Genomic DNA, 19840 nt, shown 5'->3' on the forward strand with positions numbered 1-19840 from the left:
GGTCTGTAATATGCATTATTGAGTCCCAGTGGGATTAACTAATGAATTTATGAGCTCACCAGTGGTTATTTTTAGAAAGCTATAAAGAATTAGAGAAATACTAGAGCATGGAAAAATAATGTGCCTTCTAAAAAGAAAGAAAACCTATTACTACTAAAATTCATTGCAAAATGAATTCTAGAGCTTCCAAGGAGAACATCATTTAAAAGAATAAATCTACCAATATTTGAACACAGAAGGGCTCCTGATAGTGACTCTCCAAGTTAGAAGGCACAGGTGTGAGACTCAGTCACGTGGGAGTGGGGGCGGGGGCAAACAAAGTGGGGTGATCACTGAGACTGCGTGAGGAAAATGCCAAGCGCAGCTCACTGAATGTGTCACATGGCCTGCTTAAATTACTCGTGGAAGAAGAGACAGGCAAGTCTTCGATTGCTAACAATGCTGCAAACCCATTAAGGCTGAGATTGTGTTGAGACCCTAAAGGCAAGTCTTCAAGCTGACTAGGGATTAACAGGCTGAAACAAAGGCAAAAAAATCAGTGGTAGAAACTTCTGGGTCATTTGCAGCTTCTGGGAAAGCCTGTCCTTTCCTCTGGCATCTTTTCTATCTCTCTCATCTATGGAAGGGGAGTGGGTGGTGGTTTGGGCACTGGGCAGCTTAAGATTCAAGGAGACAACTTTGGGAAGCAAACTTCTCAGGCAGAGTAGAGAGCCTGCAGTAGCCATGGGTCTCCAACACTAAACCTGGCAGAACTCTCTAGTACCACTCTCCTAACCAATAGAAAGTGGACACATTTTAGTTGCTTTAATTGCTCATCAAACCCAGATAGGTGGTGTGGAAATCTGTTCTTTGGTTTTCATTCTTGTCTCATGTACTACTCTTGGTGTTGGCACAAGGCCTGGCCTCCAGGAATACTGTTTCCCTGTCAAATCTGAGCCCAGGTATGGGCAAAAGTTCTCTTTTTCTAGGTTCCCCTTGTCATTTTCAAAAGTGATTTTACCAGCTCTGTGATCTACTGTGTAGATCACAACAAACTGTGGAAAATTCTGATAGAGATGGGAATACCAGACCACCTGACCTGCTTCCTGAGAAATCTGTATGTAGGTCAAGAAGCAACAGTTAGAACCCAAAAAGGAACAACAGACTGGTTCCAAATCAGGAAAGGAGTATGTCAAGGCTGTATATTGTTACCCTGTTTACTTAATGTATATGCAGAATACATTATGCGAAATGCCAAGCTGGATGAAGCACAAGCTAGAATCAAGATTGCTGGGAGAAATATCAATAATCTCAAATATGCATATGACACCACCCTTATGGCAGAAAGTGACAAGGAACTGAAGAGCCTCTTGATGAAAGTGAAAGAGGAGAGTGAAAAAGCTGGCTTAAAACTCAACATTCAGAAAACGAAGATCATGGCATCTGGTCCCATCACTTCATGGCAAATAGATGGGGAAACAATAGAAACTGTGAGAGACTTTATTTTCTTGGACTCCAAAATCACTGCAGATGGTGATTGCAGCCATGAAATTAAAAGACACTTGTTTCTTGGAAGAAAAGCTATGACCAACCTAGACAGCATATTAAAAAGCAGAGACATTACTCTGCTGACAAAGGCCCATCCAGTTAAAGCTATGGTTTTTCCAATAGTCACATATGGATGTGAGAGTTGGACCATAAAGAAAGTTGGGTGCTGAAGAATTGATGCTTTTAAACTGTGGTGTTGAAGACTCTTGAGAGTCCCTTGGACTGCAAGTAGATCCAACCAGTCCATCCTAAAGGAAATCAGTCCTGAATATTCACTGGAAGGACTGATGCTGAAGCTGAAACTCCAATACTTTGGCTACCTGATGCGAAGAACTGACTCACTGGAAAAGACCCTGATACTGGGAAAGACTGAAGCCAGGAGAAGGGGACAATAGAGGGTGAGATGGTTGGATGGCATCACTGATTAAATGGACATGAGTTTGGGTAAACTCTGCGAGTTGGTGATAAACAGGGAGGCCTGGCATGCTGCAGTCCTTGGGGTCATAAAGAGTCGGACATGACTGAAATGAACTGAACTTACCAGAGGATTGTACGAGCGAGCACAGAGCTCTAAATAAGGAATGCAGAGAATCATGAAATAGCTGTTTCCGTAGGTATTTGATCATATTATTTCCAACACAAGCAGCAAAGAGCTTTCTGGGCCTGCTTCTGATCACGAGGGCTAGTGCAGCTTTCTAGGTATCTTGTCAGGCTTCCCTTTTCTTCCAGCTTCTCTGTGGTCCTCGCTAGCAACCCACGGCTTATGGCTGCCAGTCTGACTTTGTGTGTGTGTGTCTATGTAAGTAAGAGAGAGGTAGGAAGAAAGGGAGAGAAAGTAAGAGAAGGGAAGTAAGGGGGAGGAAGGGAGAGAGAGAATGAGAAAGAGAGAAAGCAGGGAGAGAGTGAATGGACTGCAAAATACTTTATTTCTACGCAAAAGAAAATCATTTACTAGTTCAAATATCTGAGTCTTTCGTGGTCCTCTTCCCTCAACTGTGGATTCTATTCTAGAGGATATATTTTGTGGGAAGTTTTTTCCATGGGTCCTGTGAGTGATATACAAAGACTCTGCTCTTGGAGCATATGGTGCTGGTGGGGATGACAAGTGATGACCAGGTATACCAATGAACCTGATAATTTCAGAGTCAGAAGCACTGTGGGGGAAACACACACACACAATGGTGGAGGTGAAGAGAACAAAGAGGAGGAGAGGTGGTCATCCATTTACACTTGATGGAAAAGACTGCTGACCTGAGACCAGAATGGAAAGAGGGAGCCAGATGCAGGTCTAGGGAGGAGGATGCTATAGGCAGGGTCCTGCGAGAACAAGGGCAGGGGGTGTTGGGAGGATGGGGGTACGGGGTGGGGGAGTGGATCTGAGCAGGGGATGAGCAAGTCACATTCAAGGAACTGAAGAGTCCGTGCCCGCAGCATGGAGGGTGAGGGGAAAGTGGAAGACGATTCAGAGAGGTGGGCAGCCTCCAAGCCATGTGAAGCTTCTCAGGCCACAGTGCAAGGTTTTGATTTTATTTCAAGTACAATGGAATTAATTTAATTTTATTCCAAGTACAAGCCACAGAGATTCATCAAAGGAGAAATATAATTTGTACTTAAAAAGAGTACCTTTTTTTTTTTTTTTTTTTGGTAAAGACTGAATGGATTATGGGGGAGCTGGAATGATGGATTTAACCCTCCCTGATTGTACTTATCAACTCCTCCCACATCTAGATCATTCTCCTCCCGCATACTTCAGAGTATAAAACACACCTACTGCTGGTTCCTGTAAAGTGAGTTACAGTAGTAGGCAACAGTCATATGCAGTTAAAGAGTTGAAAGGCAGCCTAATAAAATATTTCAAAGCAGTAGCTGGATTAGAAACAGCAGTTTCCTAACAACTGTGCTCCTCTCCGCTGATGCGTCTGGGTTCTTGACCCTCCGGGCTGGTGTGTGTGGTGGGAAGGTACAAGGCTGGGAATGTGCTCTCACCGTGTTCCATTTCTGCAGGCTGCCCAGAGGTGACTGTGGACTTCCTCTCCAGGCAGGCTTTCCCACTTGCTTCGCTTCTATGAACAGACAAGCCTCTCAGTCGCCTTTGATTTTGTTTTTACTTGTTCGCTGACTCCTGATTTAATCAGTTACCAAATCCTGACAGTTATACCTCACCAAAGTTTTTCCAATCTCTCTTTTTTTTTTTCCTTTCCATTCCCGTTACCAGTCTGGATTTAATGACCTATTATTTAGCCTCCAGAAACTTCCTCCTAACTTAAACTTCACTGCCTTCACCCTCTTCTATCTTGTACCCTGCTACCAGATGAACAATTCTAAAGTATCCTTTGTGTCACAGACCTCTTTCTCTGCTCAAACATATCCAATTTTCTTCATAATCTTTCAAATTAAGTAGAAATTCCTACATGTGGTTTTAAGCCCTCCATTCCCTGGATTGAATCTTTTCTGGGTTTAATCCATCAACTGTTTTTCTATAAATATCCCCCATTCTCCCAGGCCCAGGTCAACTGACAATTTTTAAACCTTTTTAAAATCTCAGGGTCTGGGCATTTGTGATTCTGAAGTCCAGTCAGAGAAGAGATTGATTACCATGGTGAAGTTTTTGAAGGTAGTGTTCAAACTTTACTCATCTTCAACACAGATGGATCAATGTACCCTATACCGAAGTGTATACCAGCTTTTAGAGTCTAGAAATAAAATCCTCTAAAATTGGAATGTAATAGGGGTTGGATACTCCATAACCAAAACTGAAGGAGTAGAGTGTTTTTCTTGCTTTCTTCAACAAACTGATGAGGTAGGTGCAGGTGATCCACAGCCCGTTAGTAACTAGCTGATAAGTATAGAGTATCTTGTAGTTCTACTTAGCTAAAAGGCTGTCCTTCTCTAGTAAATACAATTTACTAGCATCAAATGACGTTTAGGACAGTTTCAGAACTGAGAACTTGCAAAGAGTCAAACTTTAACTGTTCAAGAGCTTGCATTCCCAAGACGTAGTGGGCTTGGTTCAAATTTAGATGCAGACAGAAACATAGCAAATATGAGATAGTAAAGACGTGGAAAGAACCCAAGATAAAATTTAATCTAAGCTCCATTTCACAAGTGAGAAATCGAAAGTCCAGAGCAGATGCGACAGGCCATAGCTATACCGACACTTTGCTTAAATATAGTTAATATTTATAAATTGACTATGCATTATAATAAAACATTTTCAGAAGATCTGTCTTATTACTTTCAGATTCAGTTCAATATTTACTTCCTCTAATAAGATTTCCTTGATTCCTTACCCCACACCAACCACTTCCTTTCTTCATGTTTCAGTATATATAGCATATACTATATTCTTATATACTTACTTTGCTTAACTAGTCATTTCATGTATGAAGATATCTTGTTTTATCTCCAGATCCTTTGAGGGTAATGCCTCAAAACTTTTTATTCCAGAAATCACAGCTGAGGCTTAATAGATATATGTTGTATAAAAAAAAAACTGTCTAGAACAGAATTCACCAGAAACCTGATGCTATTAAGATACAATAAAACATAAATTCATAGATGTTTTCTATGGTTTTTGCACTATTTTGATGGTGGGTCTTATTTTGAAATAAAGGAAATGGAAGCATACGGAAGATCACAGCAATTAAAACTAGTGACTTTACAAAGCAAAGTGCTAGTGGTATTCTGAATACATACGTGAATCAGACGAACCTTTGTATCTACAGCATCATTTTACATTGTTTTGTCAGACTCTCAAAAGCACAGACCTCTGCTGTGCAGCCAATAGGAAGAGGAAGTGAAGGAAAGACAAGGTGGTAAGATAGAGATTATAGATTGCCCCAGTCACTTAATGATTTGGAATTGTAGTAAGCCTATATACACTAATTTAGGGAGAACTGATATACCTACAATGTTGAATCCTGTAATCGGTGACTGTGATACATCTTGCGATCTATTTAGATCATCTTTAATGTCTCTTATGAAAGTTTATCAGTTTCTCCACAGAGGATTTACACCTCATTTTTTTGGATTCATTCATTTATAATTACACTTTTTATTTTTAGATAATTATAGATTCATATGCAGTTGTAAGAAATAACACAAATGTTTATGATTCCTGTTACAGGAACACCTTATAAAACCATAGTTTAATATGACAACTAGGATATTAACATGCTACAGTTAAGCTACAGAACTTTCCATCACCACAAAGATCACTCATGTTTCACTTTATAGCCACATCCACCTTCCTTCCAGCCAAAACTCTGGACACCATGGTTCAAGTGAGTTTCCCCAGTCTGCACTATTCTGTGTGTATTTTTACCTCTGGCAACCACTAATCTGTTCATTTCTAGAATTTGGTCATTTGAAGAATATTATATAATTAGAATCATGCAGTATATAATCTCATGGGACTGGCTTTTATCATTCAGCTTAATTCCCTGGAGATTTATCCAGGTTGTTATATGAATCAATAGTTTGTTCTTTTTTATTGCTGAGTAGTGTTCCATGATATGGATGTACCACAGTTTAACCATTCACATCTCAAAGGATATCTGGGTTGTTTTCAGTTTTTTGGCTATTATAAATAAAGCTGCTCTAAATATTCATGTATGAGTTTTTCTGTGACATAACCGTCATTTCTCTGGGATAAATGCCCAAAAGTACAACTGCTGGGCTGTATATTACTTGCATGTTTTGTTTTGCAAGAAACTCCCTCGCTGTTTTCCATAGTCATCACACAATTTTACAGTCCTTCCAGCAATGTGTGAGTGATCTAGTTTTCTTTGTATCTTTGCCAGTGATGTATTAAAATCAGAGAGTCTGATTCTCCCCACTTTATTCTTCTTTTTCAAAGTTGTTAGGAGTATTCTAGTTCCTTTCCCCTTTTATGTAAATTTTAGAATAAAGTTATGTATGTCTACTGTACAGTAATGATTTATTTGACCTTGCCTCAAAAGGTTTCAGCTGGACCTCTGAAGTATCTGGAGATTAAAGTCAGCAATACAGGTGGTCAACCATGTCAATATGAGCTGAGTCCCAATAAAAACTCTGGACACCATGGTTCAAGTGAGTTTCCCCAGTCTGCACTATTCTATGTGTATTCTTACACACTGTTGCTGGGAAAAAATAGCCCTAGCCAAGACTCGACTGGAAGAGGACAAATGGAAATTCATCCTTGGAGCTTTCCTGGACTCTGCCCTATGTGCTTTTCCCTGGCTAATTTTAATCTACACCCCTCTGCTGTACTAGCTTTATAACAGCCTGCAGTGAGCACTGTGCGTGCTCCAGCAAATGACGAGACCTGAGGATGGCTTAGTGACGCCTACTTGCGGTTGGTGTCAGAAGTGTGGGTTGTCTTGGAAACCTTAAAGGCTTGTATCTACAAAAAAATCTTGCTGGGATTTTGATAAGAATTACCTTAAACTTCTGTTATCAATCTGGAGAAAAAAGACAAGTTTACTGTGTTGAGTGAATTTATGAACATGCTATGTCCCTTAACTTTGTTTTTCTTTCTTTTTTTAGTATGACATGTTTTTGATGCTACCATACACAGATCTTTAACTGCTTGTTGTTGGTATATAGAAATGCAATTGGTTTTTGTATAATTATTTTGTATCTAGCAAATTTCCTAAATTACCCTTGTCATCCTAAAAATTTATCTGTAGATTTTGAATTGTCTACATAAACAATCATATCTGAATAATTTCAGCTTTTTCTTTTGTAATTCTTAGAGCTTTCATCTCTTCTAGTCATAAACTTAAGGAAACTGTGAACTATAAGCAAAATAGCCTCCAAATGTACTCAGAACATTAACTAATAGAGACAAATGAAAACTCACATGAAACAAATTACTGTGAATAATATAAATCTGGCATAAAATTATTACATTGTCTACTCTGATTGATTTTGTGATGATGCACTTTAAAAGAAAGAAAAGGTTTTGTCAGGTAATGTCATCTAGTTGCTCACTACTGGTCATGAAAGTTCCCGGTCACCTTATGACATACAGCTTCTGGAGGATCACTTATGCTCCTAACACTGGGATGTTTTTTCAATTTAAGTCTACAATTTGCCCTCACCTGTCTGATACTACTTTAATTTTATTCTCAGTTCTGTCCCCCAAGGCATTTCCTCTCGGAATGTCCTTTTCTTAAACAATAAAAATCACATAATCCAACTGCCTTCTACATGAGAAGAATCCTTAAAGGATCCTGAACTTATTTACACAACACCATCAATACACATAGAATAATATCTCCCATTAAGATAAAAATGCATTGATTTTAAATGAAATATATATTCTCAAATATGTCATGTAAACACAGTAAATTCTATTATTCCTAGTTTAGAAAATAATGTGGGCATATATTAGATAGGACTGGTTACTTCAATGCCAGATAATGTTTTAGAGTATCAGTCCTTAAGTTCCACTAAGGACTGAGTTATGATTAAAAACTGAATAGAAATAGATACAGCTAAATAATTATTAGGAAGGGTTATGAAAATTATTTATAATTATAATCCTTACTGCATCTGTACTAAACTTTATCCTAAAAAGACATTTCAAAATTCTAATTGGACTGTCCATATAGGCTTTTCTGCAACTGTCCAGAAGACTTACAGGGGGAAATCTTTCATTATTGCTCAAGAAATTAAATTTTCCTCTCTGGAATTAAATTTACTTTTGGGTTTGTAAACAGTTGCAGTCCTGGGGTATGAGATATTGCAATGGATGTAAAGTAGATTTTACATGTGTTACAAAATTTGACAAGTACATATTGTTCCTACCTCTTTGCTTTGTACCCTGTTTTTAAGCAACATTTTAAAGTTAATTATAGAGTCATAAAGGTCTCTTTTCCCCCCAAATATTTTAAAATCAGTTACAATTATTACTTGGATCTTGTTAAAGTGGCAATGGATGGGAATTACCACCCAAAGAATCTCAACTGTATCCTTTGGGCATCACTGAATGTGAATGGCATCTATTATCTTATTTCTCTTCCACAGAGAAAATTTAAAGTCACACTGATGGGAAAGCTTGTGAATCCACTGAGAAGGTTAACTACGGTGGAGGATAAATCTGTACAGTGAGACATGAAGACATTGGTTACTGACAATAAGACGTCTTCAGTTAAGTCAGATTCCAGTGTTTGGGGGCACAACAGTACAATTACTAGTAGAATCATGAGTTGTTAAAAACTTTCCTACAAAAATAAAGGAAGACCCATATCATCAAGACAAACATACTTCAGGAATCTCTAATAAAGAATGCTATATGCTTGGGGCTGGTGCACGGTGATAACCCAGAGAGATGTTATGGGGAGGGAGGTGGGAGGGGGGTTCATGTTTGGGAACGCATGTACACCCGTGGTGGATTCATGTCAATGTATGGCAAAACCAATACAGTATTGTAAAGTAAAATAAAGTAAAAAAAAAAAAAAGAATGCTATAACCCATTGACTAGAAAAAAATATATTTACAAAATATAAAAAATGGGGCTAAAATTGTATCTCTACAGTGAAAACTTTAATAATATTATATTAAGCAAAAGTATAGTAGTTACTTTTACTTATTTAATATTTATTCATACATTTCATTGAAAAAGCATTTAAGATGACTTATATATACATTATAGTAGCACAAAAGAGAAATAAGTGAAAACCAGTATAGAAATAGCATAGAGGCAGGGACAGGGTAAGATTAACACATAAGGAAGACTAATATGTAAACCTGTGTAATTGCCAGATGATGGTAGAAAATTTGACTGAGCTTTCTATTGACAAATACAAAGAAGGCAACACAGTTGATGATAATTCACTGCATCGAGGTGGTAAAAGCAAACCAGCTGTGCAGAACAATTGTTTTTAATAACTGCATCCTTAATGCAGACTTATGGCACACTACTAAAGAGCAACCTGGGAGAAGTAAAACTCGGTGGACATCAGTATAATGAATTTTAGGTGACCTGACAGTCAGGTGCTCAAGAGATAAAATTATACACATCTAAAGGAAGGGATGACCTATATATTCTTTAGAGAATCATATTTTTTGAAGACAATTATATTATTATATTATTCAGACAACTACTTTAGAACTGTGGTACTGGATAAGACTCTTGAGAGTCCCTTGGATTGCAAGGAGATCAAACCAGTCTATCCTAAAGGAAATCAGTCCTAATATTGACTGGAAGGACTAATGCTGAAGCTGAAACTCCAATACTTTGGTTACCTGATGTGAAGAGCCGACTCACTAGAAAAGACCCTGATGCTGGGAAAGATAGAAGGCAGGAGGAGAAGGGGATGACAGAGGGTGAGATGGTTGGATGGCATCACCGACTCAATGGACATGAGTTTGAGCAAGCTCTGGGGGTTGGTGATGGACAGGGAAGCCTGGTGTGCTGCAGTCCGTGGGGTCGCAATGAGTCAGACACGACTGAGTGACTGAACTGAACTGATCAAAGGGGAATGAGATTGGAACACATGAATGGTCCAACAACAAAAAAAATTGCCCAAACTGGAAAGCATTTTTCTTCCTGATCAGTAACCAGTATACTGCAGGCAAGAAAGAATATAAACATTAAATGCATTTTTCTATTTAGTTTTTGTAGGCTTTTCCTTCTCTCTTCATTCCCTCATTAAGTTCATCTTTTAAAGCCAGATAAAAACCTGCTGTAAGATCCACATTTCCTGGTTATGTTTCCTAAGATGGGCATTAAATACAGAAGTTTTGCACAGTAGTCGTGTCCCCAAATAAAATAACCCATGCCACAGTGATCTGATATGGACACAGTTAACGGGATACAGAAAAAGACTATTACTGTCATAAGTTAGCATGATACTTCTAAAAAATCTGCATTTTCCTTTTTATTTCCATATTATTATTATCATTATTTTTGTTAAAACAGCACCTTGAATGTGTCTTGAGTGTGGGAAGATCAGTATTTATTCTCAGCTGACGAAAGATATCAATTTTCCATAAGCCAAATGAACTTTAGATAGCCAATCAATAGGTCATTTCCTAAACATCAGGTTTCTTTGTAAGCATTCTAGATCCAATATTTATAAAAAGAAGAACTTTTTCCCCCAACACAGCACAATAAGCTTTTTGTAGACTTTCACACAGAAAGCAACATTTTCAATTTTATATAACTCACATCTCTTCCTGACGCAAAAGAACAGCCAAAAAGATGAGGGACAGCATGGGTCTCAGTGAAATATGGGAACTGTAAAGCTCTCCTTCCTCTTCTTTAAAAGTGAAATAGAGGAAATGCTGAGATCCTGGGACGATGCAAGCCTAAGACACTGCCATGTAGTATCTAATGCAATTATTAGAGAACATGTTTTGAAATTTTGGGAATAATCTTTGCCTGAATTTTAAACTTACATTTTATATATGTAAGTCAGAACATTACATGTGCTTTATCACTGATGATATTTCACACTTTATTTCAGAATTGCATTTGACCAAAATATAGCAGTTCAAGATTTATCACCAGAGAGGAAATACCTGATTTAGAAAAGTGAATCTTTTACAAACTAAAATTATAGTTGAAGAAAGCAGTTCCTGAAAACAGAATTTCATTAGACAGTGAGTTTCTTAAGAAACTGAGACATAGCTCTGGTCTTGACGCTATTTTCTCATGGCACACAGAGCAGAAAACTGCCTCAGCGACAGTACAGTACATATTATATATTTCAAAAGAATATTTTGTACTCAAACTTTAGAATAACTGTTATGCTTGCTTTAGCCTTTACTCTTTTACTCTGTGCACTTCTGTGAACACACTCATATTTGTGTATACACATTATTTTTTCTCAATTATCTGGGTGGGTTATAAATGTCATACCCTTTAGAATATATTTCCTAACAATGAAGAAATCCTCTTATGTAAATTACAGTGAGTTTACACTTGTACGATACTCTTTTATCTTCCCATTTGTATGCCGATTTTGCCAGCTATCCTTATGGCATTTTTACTTTCTAATACAAAATCCAATCCAGGGACTTCCCTCGTGGCCCAGTGCTTCAGATTCTGCTCCTGCCATGCAGGGGCACAGGTTCCACTCCTCGTCAGGGAACTAAGATCCCACAATATTGTGTGGCGTGGCCAAAAAACTAAAACATTAAAAAAATTTCAATCTAGGATCACATAGGGAAACCTATTAAGATTTAGTAATTATTAATTCTTGTTTTCATACATTTTTGTAGATGTTTACAAGATAACTTTATTTCGTATCTTTTACAAGGTAGTTTTATAAGGTAAAGAAGCTTGCCTGCAATGTGGGAGACCCAGGCTTGATCTCTGGGTGGGGAAGATCGTCTGGAGGAGGAAATGGCAACCCACTCCAGTGTTCTGGCCTGGAGAATCCCATGGACAAAGGACCTGGCAGACTACAGTCCACGAGTGGCAAAGAGATGGACACAACTGAGCGACCGACACTTTCAAGGTTGAAACTTCAGAATGACAACACTAATTTTAGCACTAAGTTCTATGACATTTCTAGTAAACTATCAGTAACTAGTAAAGCAGAAGAAAATGACTGAAACATTCCAGTTTAAGCTTACATATCTATCAGTAAATAACAGATACTCATTTGGTTGTACTTTTAAAAGAAGTTTGCAATCCAGGAAAGAAGAAAACTCCTATCTCAATGCCTGCCTTCCTGTCATTTTCTTGTTAGACCTTGGAAGGTAATCCGAATTATAATTAAAATCAGTCAAATTCTCAACTTGCTGGAAGCTCCAGTAAAAGATTTGATGAAGAGGCGATTGAAATCAGTGACAAAAGTGAAGTTTCTAAAATATTTGAGGCTTATATTTAACTATGATAATTTTCTTCCATACCCATTAGAGAATGTAGAATTAACTGCATACATTGTTGCTGATGGCTTAGAAATAGTTTACACAGCTGAACTGAGGGACTTAAAATTTTAAATCTATTTCTGACTAGTCTATCAATATGCATGAAATTCTGGATAAGCTGTTTAACTTTGATTTGTCTCAATTTATCTATTCCTAAAAGCAGAAAGAGTATTGTTTACCATATAGATATATTACTAGGATTTTATTAGACAGTTAACCTAATGAAGTCATAATATGAAATGCATTGAAGAAGCACAAGTATTATTATAAACAGGCATGATAAACAAAAAATTTGCTTAGGACAACAAAGAAAGAATATGACATTCAACCTATGGTTGCTAGAGAGAAAAAGAAGAAAACACAGATAAGAAAAAGGAAAAAAATTAAAATCATTAATAATTTCACCATTCAGAAATAACCTGAAATCTATTTTTTCAGATGCTGTTTTCCCTATGCAAAACATACTTTTTTTGTTTACAAAAATGCAATACTTTAATAACAGATAAATTAACCACAGTTTGATGCAATTACATTTAAAAATACTATACTGAAATTTCTTGTAGCAACAATCAACTCTGGACAAAACATAACATACAAGTATTTGATGGCTCTGGAAAGCAACCAGAAGCAGGTATAAACTGGAGGAGATTAAACCCTTCAAAGCAGGGATCTGTACTGGGTGGCTCTTAACTTGAGAGAATTCTCCTTTCTACACAGTGCCAGGTGGCTAGAATCCAAGCAAAAGACTGTAATTATTGGCTCAAAAGTGTCAAGAAGATGGAATTCTAGGATGCCAGAACAGCTGGAAACTAGGAAGGAAAAGTCCTGAAAAAAGTAGCCAACCACAGAGGGGGAAAGTTCCAAATATGTATAAATTCCTTTCAAGTTTTTAGATGAATTTTGAACAATGTTTGCATGAAGAAGACTCCAAGGAATCAGAAGAAGGCTATGGACAGAAAGCTGGAACAGCTGAGCAGAGATTTAAGCAGCTATCCACCACAGGAGAGACAGTTTAGAGTTTGAATCCTATCAAATTATAGAGGTTGGATAAATACCGTGGGCTTTTCCATTGAAACCCAGAAGGATTATTCCTTAGGAGTAAAGGTGACGTCCCATGTCTAAGGGTTCATTCTAAAAATAAGGGCAAAATTCACCATAACAAAGTACAAAACCAAGTCTGTATAAGTTCAGGGTCATCCACCATCCATACATAATTTACATGCCCACTACAAAAAAAGCCAAAAGAATAAGACGGAATCCCAAGAGACAACAATTCATCTTCCACAATATCTAACATGTAATAAAAACTTATAGGTACACAAAGAAATAGCAAGATGTGAACCAAAGAAAGCGAAAAAAGGAAAACAATAGAAACAGAAAGATGATCTGGACATCAGAATCAGCAAACTAAGACTATAAATACATCCAAGAAGCCAGGTGGCACAGCGGTAAAGAATCTGCCTGCCAACGCAGATCCCTGGGTTGGGAAGATTCCCTGGAGTAGGAAATGGCAACTTCAGTATTCTTGCCTAGAGAATCCCATGGGGAGAGGAACCTGGTGGGCTACAGTCCATGGGGTTGCAAAGAGTTAGACATGACTGAGAGACTAAGTGCACGCGCACACGCGTGCACACATATACACACCCATGTGCACACACACACACACAAGGACTTAAAGAGATGGACGAATTAAGTGAAAGATAACAGTGTTTTAGCAGACAGACTGAAACGTTAAAAAAGGACCAAGTGGAAAAACTAGAACTGTAAATTATAATACCTGTAAGGAAAAGTCACTGGATATACTTAATTGAAGCAGAAGAAAGCTCCAGGAAACTTGAAAACTGATCAAGTGGAATCAACAGAGCTAAAAAAAAAAATAGAAAGAAGACGGGGAAAAATATGAACACAGCTTAAGTGACTTGTGAGACAATATAAAACCATTTAATTTATATGTAATTGGAGTCCCAGAGAAGAAAAAAGAATAGGGCAGCAAAAATAAGTAATATCCATGAACCCCAAATTTTGTAAAAATACCAACTTATGTATCAAAGTCCAGCAGATCCTGAACAGGATGAATGCAAAGGATGTCACATTAGGCGCATCATAGTAAGATCACTAAAACCCAAAGACAAAGAGAAACCTGACCGTAGTAAGATCACTAAAAAAGACAAAGAAAAAACCTGACCGTAGTAAGATCACTAAAATCCAAAGACAAAGAGAAACCTGACAGTAGCCAGGGGAAAAGGGACATGATACATATAGTTGAACAATGATACGGATGATAGCCACCTTCTCATCAGAAACAATGGGGCTAGACGACAATAAAATAATTATTAAAAACAAACAAAACAAGGGGAAAAGGACATCCTCACCAACCCAGAACTCGCCTTCCAATCAAAACATGCCTCGTAAAAATTAAGGTGAAATAAATGGATATACAAGTTTTGATAATATTCATAAAATGAATACTTAGTAATTAAAAAGAAAGAGCCAGTGATAAATGTGCCAACTTGGAGGAATCTCAAAAAGAACATGTTAGGTGAAAAAAGTCAAACACGAAAGAATAGATGCCCTATATGCCATTTATAGGAGGTATTTTTTTTTTTTAATCCCTCAGTCGTGTCTGATTCTTTGTGATTCCATGGACTTTAGCCTGCCAGGCTCCTCTGTCCATGGAATTCTCCAGGCAAGAATACTGGAGTGGGTAGCCATGCCCTTCTCCAAGGGATTGTCCAGACCCAGGGACTGAATCCGGGTCTCTTGCATTGCAGGCAGATTCTTTATCATCTGAGCCACAAGGGAAGCCCATATGAAATTTGGAACAGGTTAAAAAAAATCTACGGAAATATAAATTAAAATGGGCATCCCAATGCAGGAGACACAAGAGTCATGGGTTTGATCCCTGGGCTGGGAAGACCCCCTGGAGTAGGAAACGGCGCTGCACTCTAGCATTCTTGCCTGAAAAATTCCCTGGACAGAGAAGCCTGGTGGGCTACAGTAAATGGGGTCACAAAGAGTCAGACATGACTGAACACATACTAGCAACTGAGCTAATTAGTCTATATCAGTTTTGTTCTTCTTCTACAGTCCTAAATGATTTAAAGTTTAGGACAAGAATATGTCTATAATAATTACATGGTGTTTGTAACTACCTCAAATAGATAAACACATCTAATAAATTGTAGAGACCTCAGTCAAGTGTTACTGCTAACAAGATTACAGGATCACCTTATCTGCCTTAGGATGGCAACGTTTTAATTATGTATTCTTGGTGACTCTTTACGCGTGGAACTTATCATATCAACAGGGTGTTGGGTTCAGCATTTGCAGGAAGCAGTTCTGGTCTTTATGAACTTGTCGATGATAAAGACAGAGTAAGAGCACTTTATCATTAAAGGATTTGCAAAGCTTCCAGAGAATGTTAAAAATTATAGTCCCAAAAGGACAGTTCCGTAAAAATTCACCAACCCTTTTCATTACATACACTACTAATATGAGCCATTACATCCCAAGGCAGCAGAACTAATGGGCATATAATAATAATTTAAACTCTATGCCACTTTAACAAAATACACGACAACGAAGTAACGAAAACAGGCAATGCATATTATGTTTTCCAAGGAGAAAAAGAGACAAAACAGTATTTTTTATTCGAGTTGATCCACAAGTATTTGACGTTCAAATGAATTTGGGTACCAAGCTATTCTTACTCAAAAGAAGTTTTAAATGACTCAAGCAATTGAGGATCTTGGTCTGACAGAGCTAAATGAATTAACATTCTTTATTCTCCTCTTGGTTTTAGAAGAGGAAGAAATAGTTCTGTCATTGTCTTTTCCTCCAAGTTGAAATGTTTACTCCATTAGATTAAAATCACTGACTTACACTTGTTTTTAATAATCAAGGTAATACTTCTCAGTAACACAGAATAAATCCAACCGTCTACTAGGGTATAGTTTCTCACTTGAAGAAATGATCTGAATTTCTGTTATCTTTTGTTATAGCCCCAACTGTGGTCAAAGTTAAGAAAACATTACATGGAAAAATCTTTAGGAAATTGGTCAAACTCATTTAGGAAAATTATCAGGTCAACTGTGCGTTTACAACTTTACATGTTTTATGGTGAAGATGGTGCTCCACGTCTTTTGGTACAAACTAGCATTATGATTATTGCATTTACTAATTAACAACACTCAACCTTTCTAAAAGTTCGTTCCGTCAACCTCTGACTTTGCGGGACAGCAACAGGGCTGCTGATTTAAGGTTCTGCTAACAGTTTTGGAAGGCTCCTTAGAGCAGATTTTCTCAGAGGGATTAATGTGCCCTGTGACACAGAAAAGGAGGATTTCAGGGTGTACCATCTCCCAAACATATCTGACCAGTGTGCTTCTCTGGGCAGAGTTGCGTGGATTTTATTTCACAGAACATACTTTGGAATACTTTGAGGAAATATAGATATGAACTAGAGTTGTAGCAGGGTGAAAAAAAGAGAATAAAAGAAAGAGCAATTATTGCTTAAGTCACTTATCTTAGTGCTAGTTTCCTTAAATGTAAAAATGCTATTTGCCAGCTGTAATCCTGAGCAAGTTCTTTAATTCCTCTTTCTTTTTTAATCCATAAAAATGGGACTAAATAACAACACCACATTCACTGCAGTCTGTGATGAGAACTTAGGTACATGTACATAAAATGCAAGGACAGTGCCCGGCACATGACGCTCCTTGAAAAATAAGACCGACTGTTACTGAGTGTTTTGATGTGACTCACATGAACTGGGCTTCCCTTGTGGCTCAGGTGGTAGAGAATCTGCCCGCAAGGCGGGAAACCGGGGTTCGATCCTTGGGTTGGGAAGATCCCCTGGAGAAGGGAAAGGCTGCCCACTCCGGTATTCTGGCCTGGAGAATTTCATGGACTGTATAGTCCTTGGGGTCGCAAAGAGTCGGACACGACTGAGCGACTTTCACTTCACATGAACTGGATGCTTTTTTTAAAAAAATTTTTAATTGGAGGAGAATTACTATACAGCATAGTGATGGTTTCTGCCATACATCAACATGCATCAACCACAGGCATATACATGTCCCCTCTCTCTTAAACCTCCCTACCCCATGCCTCTAGGTTGTCACAGAAAACTGGCTTTGGGTTCCCTGCACCATACAGCAATTTTCCACTGGCTATCTATTTCACATGGTAATATACATGTTCCAGCACTACTCTCTCAAGGCTTCCCATCCTCTCCCTCTCCCGCTGGGACCAAAAGTCTTTCTTTCGGTTTTAAAAAGACATTCATTCTCACCCATTCTCATACTTTCACAAAGTTTATTTGCAACTGAAAGATTCTAAGAACATCTGCTCATAATAAGCCTGCTTACCTTTATTGAATTCAGCCTTTAGACTTGACGAAGAAACCTGTCAATCACAGGAGCATCTTGACACTACTGGTTCCATAGGAAAATGCCATTTTTTGGTATAGGACTTGATAACTTCTGCTTTATCTTCATATGCATTATCAGATTCTGTCCTTATAACAATCTAGTGAGCTTAATAATAGAGAAGTCAACATTCCTAAGTCACAGAAATGAAAACTGAGGCCCAGAGAGGTAATATTATGAACTGCCCAAAGTCACAAAGCTGGCAAGTGGGCAGTGTCTGGACTCAAACTTGTGTTTCTGACTTTAGTGTCAGTATGCTGAGTATCTGAATGAATGAGTGACTCTGATTTTACATTTTAAAATAATTCAGTTCAGTTTAGTAAACATGGATTGAGTTTCTCCTATAATGCTATATACACTGTGCCAAGTGTGAGGATGAATCAATCAGACATGTTGGTCTTTGTCCTTGAAGAGCTTATCATTTAGTTGTATTCAGAAAAAAAACAAAACAAAAAAACACAGGGAGGAAAAAAGAAAATTGGTGATTCTGAGTAGTTTTCTATGTAATGACCTTTAATGCTTCTTGGCATTTACTTCCCCAGAGGCCACTGGAAGGGAGTTTTGGTGACCCTAGAAAGGGCTTTGTGTAAGACAGAAAATCTGGAGAGCTTCCCCTGTGATGAAGCTTGTGGTCCTCTCTATGCCTCTTCATAGTATTCTACCACACGCTAATGGAGAATGCTGAGGAAGCATTTGCTATGGTTTCTATAACTCCAGCTTGAAATATCTTCCTTTCTTTGTGCCTATTCTTCCTTCCACAACAGATCACAGAAATGCATTTTGTACTTTAGAATGCTTAGTTGCGAGACAATCACACGAAAATGTATTTTCCTCTCTTTGATGTCTTTATGTTTCTATTACATTATCCTCATTCCTTTTGGCATGCTCATGCTTCCCGAACTTTATTTCTTATCTTAGCTATACATTGATTCTTAATACCTGTTTGCTCATAGAATTACTTGAACACACCCTCGGCATAAGAACCCTCCATTTTTTTTTTTTTTTTTAAATCAAATCCCTCCTTGATAACTGCAAAACTTTTATCACCATCACTTGGCTGTTTGGAAACTTTCCTTTCAAAAATCACTGATTAGTTTTCTAACTGAATGTGAGAGCCATTTTTTCTGTTCTAAAACGTGAGATCCATTTTTTTCTGTTCTGGTTTTCTGTTGCTAAAAGACACCGTTGATTACTTTCTCACTGACCTGAGAGCCATAGCTTCAGACTCAATCCTATCTTCTCGCTGACTCCTTCCTTTTGTGTCTGCTTCCTCCGGAAAATATCTGTTTGTAACTGTAGTGTTCTGGAGAACATAACAGGCTTGTAGATATAACCCCTGGGTGAAATGTCTAATTCTAACATTCTAGCTTTACGATTCTGTGTGGATCACCTTGCTGAGCCTCGGTTTGTTCATGTATAAAATGCAGATAATCACGATACCTATTTCACAGCATTGTTCTTGATGGCTCTATGAGATGTTATATGTGAAAGCATTTTATACATTTTAAAGTAAGATCCAAACAGAAATATTATCTGCCAGTTTCAGATAAGATGAGATATTTGTGTTCTTTACTCTCTAGATACATTCCCTCTAAGAGCTTACTTTTCAGTTATATTATCATTTGCATATAAATGACTATGTATATATATAAGTGGAGACTGGCTTGAGCCAATTTATAGGACAGATTTACAGTTAGAATATATTAGCAATGGAAAACTTAATGCTTTGCCTCAAATCCAATCCATTTCCCTCACTTTTCTTACTATGTTCAGTGACTCTATCATTCTAAGTGTTTGAGTCTTTAAATCTGGTATCCTCTTCAAATATTCTCAACTTGTTATCTATAGTGGACACTTGAGATTGCTTTTTTTTTGCAGTCCAGGATCTGGTTCTTCTTCCGCGTCTTAGGGAAAACCACAGTGTGTAAGTAGTGAGGGGGTATAGGTGTGAAGTATCTTTTTCAACCAGTTACCAGCGTACGAGGGAAGGTGCAGGAAACGTGGTTGGACGAGTGTGT

General features: G+C 37.8%; 1 protein-coding gene across 9 annotated transcripts in view; it reads right to left on the bottom strand.

Moving 5' to 3' along the window:
* Nucleotides 1–19840, bottom strand: part of ARB2A (ARB2 cotranscriptional regulator A) — a 409235-nt gene that overhangs the window by 8946 nt on the left and 380449 nt on the right. For 3 of the 9 annotated variants that reach the window (XM_069590125.1, XM_069590120.1, XM_069590131.1), the window contains one exon: nt 3034–3590. The exons of 4 other annotated variants lie outside the window; for them this stretch is intronic. In XM_069590125.1, the coding sequence (XP_069446226.1) occupies nt 3382–3590 (209 nt within the window). In that variant the 3' untranslated portion in view covers nt 3034–3381. Of the gene's footprint in view, nt 1–3033; nt 3591–14170; nt 14258–19840 lie in introns of those variants that run through there. 2 more of the 9 variants (XM_069590136.1, XM_069590123.1) reach the window with 2 other exon arrangements.

This window comes from Ovis canadensis, chromosome 5 (genome assembly GCF_042477335.2).
Source record: "Ovis canadensis isolate MfBH-ARS-UI-01 breed Bighorn chromosome 5, ARS-UI_OviCan_v2, whole genome shotgun sequence".
In the NCBI taxonomy this organism is placed as follows: Eukaryota; Metazoa; Chordata; class Mammalia; order Artiodactyla; family Bovidae; genus Ovis; species Ovis canadensis.